Raw genomic sequence first — 6,549 nt, 5'->3', positions numbered from 1 at the left:
ACTGAGAACAAAACACCTTATAGTTCTCAATCTCTAAAGCAACAAAAGAGTTTTGGAAGAACAGGTGTGAAGCAAGTAAAAAATAAAATCATATTATTCCAAACACTTTATTTGTGAAGGAGTTTCCTGCATGGCCAAGGAAGAGCAATGTCTGAAGTTACAGGACTTACATGATTCAGAAACAACTACGATTTTAAGCTTGGCTTGGCTGTTCTCTACAGCGACCGGGGCGACAGTGATGTGGAGAACTGTTTCTCTGTGCCTGAAGCACAATTCTGGGGAAGATCAATCCTTCCACTGTCTGCTCCTTCAGAAACACTTCTGGTTTGTCCTCCAGGGCTGAAGGCAGAGGCACGAGAGTAGTGAACACCCAGGTGGAGTTCCACGGATGCTGGAGATGAACTCAGGTTTACTTGTCTGCAACTGAGACACCTCAGTCAATCCTCCTCAGACAAATCCTGATAACCAGAAATATGCTTCACTTCCACTTCTTTCCGAAAGCTTCGTTAAAAGTATCATTAAAACATTATTAGAGAACAAATTAAAGGTGACGTTACCGGCGTGGAAACGAGATACTGGCCAGAATTCAGCTGTCAAGAGAATAACCAGCTGACAGACTTCGAAAAGAGCAGTGACAGATGTTCCACTCTGCAGTTACACACGAGCACCTCACCAGGATCTCTGCACAAGGTTTGGTTCCAGTCTCAGCTCTGGCTGCTCCACGTTTAAAGCTCTGCCCAGCAGCAGCTGCAGGTTTGTGCCGCTCCCCTACACACACAACTGCCCTGCTGCCAAACGCACAGTAAATGGCTTTGTGACATTCATGGATGTACTGACAGTCTCTGATAATGCTGGGGACACTTTGACCTCACAGTCTGTACCTGCCTGCCAGGGTTCTAGATATCAAACCGGTTCAGGTTGTAGGTGGTGGGGTAGCTCTGCCGGCCGTACTGGAAGTGGTCTGTGAGGACGTTGCTCCGGCCGTACTGAAGGTCTCCGTGCTGGGCGAACCCTGTGAGTCCGTTCTGAGACTTCTCAGGAGGGTTTCGGTGCCGTTCCAAATTCACAAGGTCTCCAGTTGTGATGGGAAGCAGCTGCTTCTTTGCTTCTTGGTTTGCATCATATTTTGTCTGGGAAAGAGAGAAAGAATGTTTTTCACGGAATCACTAAGGTTGGAAAAGAACTCCGAGACCGTCGAGCCCAATCTGTGCTCGGTCCCCACCTTGTCACCCAGCCCAGAGCACTGAGTGCCACGTCCAGTTGTTCCCTGGACACCTCCAGGGGTGGGGACTCCACCACCTCCCTGGGCAGCCCCTTCCAATGTCTAACAACCCCTTCCATGGAGACAGATTTTTTTTAAATACCACCTGACATACTCATACACCCCAAAAAAGGCAAACAATTAATCTACAAATAATTCTACAATTAATCACTCTCTATGCCTGTTAAGAGTCTTAAAATATTAATAGCTTCTAATAAAACCCTAATTCCTCTCACATGCTAAATGAACACAAGCTGCTCTTTTGCTCAGAAGGCTTGAGTTACTTCCCAATCTTCCCTTTTCAAGAAAACATGAAGATCAAAATTGAAGTTTGTGAGAGACCCAAGCACACAAGTCCTTCGCTTGGGCCACGCTCTGCAATAGAACTTTATGCCCCGTGCTCCACATTTTTGTGCCATTTTTGTTGTACAAAAAAATAATTCAAAGCTGCTGGAGTGTTCCAACTGCATTTCCTGAGTAAACCAAGCAGCCCCTCACCTTGTTGTACAAGAAGACCCCGAGGATGGCCGTCATCATCCCCAGCACGTTGGTGCTCGTGACGGGGTTGCGCAGCATGATGAGGGACACCGTGATCACCATGATCCTCTTCGTGGCGTTGGCCACAGAGTAACTGAGGGGGCTGATCAGGTTGAGGATACTGAAGGCAATGACGTTCTGGGCAAAGTTACAGAACCCACTGATTACGAGCAGCATCAAGGTCCAGGACCAATGAGACATCGAGCTCTGCGTGAAAGCAAACAGGAGGAGAAAAAAATTATCTCAGGTTTCAGGTAACAACCCAAACACAACCTGAGGCACTTCGTACCTGCCACTGGCAGGGGGGATATCTCAGCTTCACTCTAAAGGGGCCCCAAGCACGACCACTGTGCAAGTTCCAGCTCGGAGAACCCAGAGGTTGTACCTGCCCCACACATTTGGGAGCCTTTGTTCCCATCTCCAGCTCCCAGGATTCACACTGTTCCCATAAGCTGCCTCTCCCAACCCTGACAGGAATTCTCATGATAAACACTGTGTACATTGTTTGTGAAACAACCTGCAGGTGTTTCACAACATTTCCTTCCCCGCTGATAAGGAACTACACTGAAACACTTTAGTGCACTTTTTTGGTTGGGCGGTGGCGTTCCTTGTTGGGTTTTATTTACTTTATTGAACTCCTTTCTTAATAGCAAACAGTTCCTCCTCCCAAATACGACACTTACCAAGTCATTCTCCACTAGGAAGGAAGAAAGATCTACTAAAACCCACGTTGGGATCATGAAGAACACAGCATGGCACCCGAGGATGTTCAGCAACCGAAGATGATGGATTCGGGAATCTCTCAACACCTGACAAAAGCCATTATTGAACAGCAGTAAAGACACAGCAACAGCTTTAGGTGACAGATAAATTAGAAAAATAAGCAAATACTGTCAGAGTATGAATTTCTTATAAGCCTGACCAAAGAAAAACAGATGTCCATTTGAAAAAAATATGCTTTTTTGAGTGGTGACTCTTGGTATCAATAAGATATTAATATATTTTAAAAGCTCTACAAACCAGAAATCATTTTGTAACTAACTAGAGCCAAGATACACATTTTAATTTTGTTTCTAAGATTTCAAGGAGGGCCCAGTGTTGACACTGAGTCGTTCACTACAGAGAAAAGATTTGATACAAGATACATTAAAAGCTTTCAAATGAACTGTAAAATTTAAGCACTATTGAACTGTCAGTAGAAAAAAAAATATCCATGATGAGGAGTAAAGAAAAGGCTCAGGATAAACTCTGAGTTCTGCACAATTTTCAGCTTCAACAGGTAGGAAGAGCTGCAGGAACATGCACATGAAACAACAACCATCCCTTTGGGCTCCTCTGACTGTAAAATCAACTAAAAATATATATATATGTACTTGCAAGTACATACTGTCTGCTAAAGAATGATGCTACTGAGCAACACTGTGAAGAGCAGAAGTGTTACCTTCTTTGAGAAGATGTTCTGAAGGGAAAAGCACAGAGTAGCAGCAAGTGCACTGATGAGTCCCCACATGTCAAAGGAAAGCTCTGTGACGGTGGCCAACAGGACACCAGTGATGATGGGGATCAGAGACAGGTACACCTGGGAGAGGAAGAGAGGAGTACCTTGGATCTTCCAAGAACTTTACTTTCAACTCAGTTTATACATCCTGATGATTCAGGGGGGAAAGGAGAAGGACGAATAAAGCAGCAGAACCAGGGATCAACTTTTATACTACTGCAGCTCAAGGAAATTAAGTAACTACAATAGATACTATAGAGCATCACCTTGCTCAGTGTTCACGTTTTACGTTCTTTATAAAAGGAAAAGGAACTTGTAAAATCTGCATAATCTAATTCCAGTCACAAACCCCACCCAGCTACCCAAAGCCCGAGCTCTGCTGCCCCTGCCAGCACAGCACACCCCAAACAGCACCAAGAGAAGAAACCTCAGCAAACCTGTCCGCACCTTCGTCGTCTGCTTTTCCTTCATGATGATCCGCGAGAGGAGAACCACCCAAATCGGCATCGTGGCTTTCACTGGGGACGGGAGGAAAACATCCATGGGGACACCCTGGGCCACGCTGGGATATCCCTCCCTGTCACCCTGCTGGGCACTGCTACCGACACAGGCTGGGGCTTGGGGCTCTGGGACACTGTGCTGGGCACCCACAGGAGCACACACCAGGTCCTGGATCCTGGATCTGGCACCAGCACCCACCGAGGACCAGGACACGGCACTGGGCACCCACTGGGCAACCACGGGAGCACCCAGTGGGTACTGGGACACCTCACTGGGCACTCGTATAAGTACACACGGGGCTTCAGGTCACTGCACCCGGATCTGGTACCAGCACACTCTGGGTACTGGGACACTGCCCTGGGCCCCGACATGAACACACACGGGGCTTCAGGTCACCGCGCTGGGCACCAGTACAAGCAAATGCAGGGCCCCAGGACATCCCCCCGGGCATCCCCCCGAGCACACCCCGAGGTCAAGGCACCCCCCGGGCACCGCCCGCCCCTCGATCCTCACCCGTGTGCGCGTAGGACACCGGGACCCTCCAGAGCGAGACGTGCGCGGACACGGAGGCGAAATACTTGCCGAAGGCGAGCGGGAGGATGTACCGCGGGTACGCGCGGGGCGGCAGCTGCGCGGGGCCGGCGGGCGGGACCCTCCAGGCGCGGAGCAGCGGCGGCAGGAGCCCGCAGAGCCCCAGGATGTGGAACAACGAGACGGTGACGGGCCGGGGGAAGCCGCCGAGCAGCAGCTTGTTGACCACGTTGCCGCCGGCGCTGAGCCCGTACCAGGCGAGGCACAGCGCGGACACCCGCGCCCCCTCCCGCAGCGCCGGCCCGCGCCCGCCCCGCGCCCCCCCGGCCCCGGCCCCGGGCCCGGCGGGAGCCGCCAGCGGGGCCGCCATCGCTGCGGAGCCGCCGAACGTCAGCGCCGCCAGCGCGTCGCTTCCTGGGGCGGGGCGGGCGCGGGGCCCCGGCGGGGCCGCGGCAGCGCCGTCATTTCCTCCGCACCTGCCCCGCGGCCCCGCCGCGCTCCCCCCGCGCCCCGCCGGCCCCGCCGCCCCCCGCGCCGCATCCCCCCCGCGCCCCCGCGGCCCGCAGCCCCCGACCCGCAACCCGGGGGGGGTGAGCCCCGGGAGGGCCCCGGGGGGTTCTAATGACCCGCGGGACACAAAACCGCATCAAAAGCCCCGCTGGGAGGTGGTTTTTCCAGCGCTGCCGAGCCCGGCCCGTGTGACAGCGAGAGGCGCGGGGCAGGGACGGAGCGAAGGTCACGGGCTGGGAGCCACCGGGACAGTCGCTGCTGACCTTTAAAACTAACTCCGGGAACACGTAACGCCGGCTGGGGGAAAGGATGGGTGAGTACCTGGCAGGCAGGAGGGCTTCTAGAGCCCGGCTCATCCACGCACTCTGTCAAAAGACGTTTTTGCAGCGTTAATACCGATAAAAACATGCACTTCAGGTAATGGCGATTCCCAGAAGGTTTGCTGATGAGCCATTTCGTGTCATCCACTGACAAGAAAGAAATGGCAGCGTATTAACTTCAGGTTTTGGGATTAGAAGGATAAATTTTGCGAGAGAGGGAGGAGAAAGCAGTAGCAGAGTAACTGAGTCAGGCACAAATGAGAGTCCACAGCAGGTACGCACATGGTAAACTTCATTTGAACTTGTTTACAAAATTGACAAAAAAATATCACCTTGTAAACTTATTCACATTTGTTGGAGCTCACAGAACTGGTTATACTGGCATGCTGAAATAAAGATTGTCAAGCCTCGTCTCACCCTGGATGACACCAAGTGAGTTGACCTTTTAACAGCAGCAACAAACTCGGCATGGAACAAGATTTAAAGCTTGCACTGGGAAGGAGTTTCTCCAGCAGTTTTGTACCACAGGGAAAGGGCCAGGTCTGATTCCTGATGCTCCCTCAAGCAACTGAGCACCAGCAGTTCGTTGGATATAATCTGAAAGCTGTGATGAACTTCGGGCATCACCTCACCCAGTGTGGTCCTCAAGGGCCATCAACTGCATCAGAAATGGAAGCAGTGGAGAAAAAGATGGAGTTTTATCGAGTGTAATGCAATACTTTGTCATTTCCTGAAGTTTGCCCTCTAGTCAAAGGCCTCAAAAGAGCACAGACCCTGTTCCTAAATGGGATCATTCAGGGAAGGAGGGAGGAGGGGCAGAGGGAGATAAGATGCACAGTATTTTTTTACATAAACAAAACTCAAGCATTTCCAAAGTGACCAGCAGCTCATCCCTCTACCACCAAATTTACCACTCAGAACTGCAAGACAGGAGCTTTCCCCAACTCCAAACCACACTGGCTCCACCTCACCAACTGCAGAACAACAAAATGGAAGTAAACTGAAAATATACTTGGAAGCATTTTTTTGGTAACCACTTTTCACTCCCAGACCTCAGATTTCAGAAATGGAAGCACAGAGACATCAGCTTTCTGAGACACCCACACATTTCAGTAGCAGTCAGATCACAAAAGCAGTAGGTCTGAACAAGAATGACATAAAAATAAACCAAACCTCATCAGTTGTATTCCAGGGAATGAACCAACCTAATGTGGTCAGAAGCACCCTTCTGTGAAACCCAGGGAAGAGCCTGACTCTGCTCTCAGAGGCAGGAGAGCTCTCACCAAGGCTCTTCTCCAGCACAAACGGGTTAACAGCATTAACATCACTAAACCTGGGAGTATTTTTGGTATAGTGTCCCCTCCCCTGTTCCCCTGGACAGAAGCCCAGCA

The 6,549-nt window shown here is 50.9% G+C and overlaps 1 protein-coding gene across 1 annotated transcript; it reads right to left on the bottom strand.

Moving 5' to 3' along the window:
• Positions 1 to 91: 91 nt before the first annotated feature.
• On the bottom strand, positions 92 to 4,717 carry SLC35E1 (solute carrier family 35 member E1). The gene is made up of 6 exons (XM_064637471.1): positions 4,311 to 4,717; positions 3,744 to 3,814; positions 3,240 to 3,377; positions 2,482 to 2,607; positions 1,760 to 2,005; positions 92 to 1,130 (listed from the first exon to the last, which is right to left on the bottom strand). The coding sequence occupies exons 1-6, from the start codon at positions 4,696 to 4,698 to the stop codon at positions 897 to 899; spliced, it is 1,203 nt and encodes a 400-aa protein (XP_064493541.1). The 5' UTR covers positions 4,699 to 4,717; the 3' UTR covers positions 92 to 896.
• Positions 4,718 to 6,549: the final 1,832 nt, after the last annotated feature.

The sequence above is a fragment of the Pseudopipra pipra genome, chromosome 27 (assembly GCF_036250125.1).
Source record: "Pseudopipra pipra isolate bDixPip1 chromosome 27, bDixPip1.hap1, whole genome shotgun sequence".
In the NCBI taxonomy this organism is placed as follows: Eukaryota; Metazoa; Chordata; class Aves; order Passeriformes; family Pipridae; genus Pseudopipra; species Pseudopipra pipra.
Note: the sequence above shows the minus strand (reverse complement) of the source record. Positions and strands in the feature narration are given on the sequence as shown.

Coding starts and splice junctions, on each gene's coding strand:
- SLC35E1 (XM_064637471.1), bottom strand. CDS start 4,698: ATGGCGGCCCCGCTGGCGGCTCCCGCCGGGCCCGGGGCCGGGGCCGGG. Junction 3,815..4,310: donor GGTGTCCTACGCGCACACGG/GTGAGGATCGAG, acceptor TCCCGTCCCCAG/TGAAAGCCACGATGCCGATT. Junction 3,378..3,743: donor AGGAAAAGCAGACGACGAAG/GTGCGGACAGGT, acceptor TTCCTCTCCCAG/GTGTACCTGTCTCTGATCCC.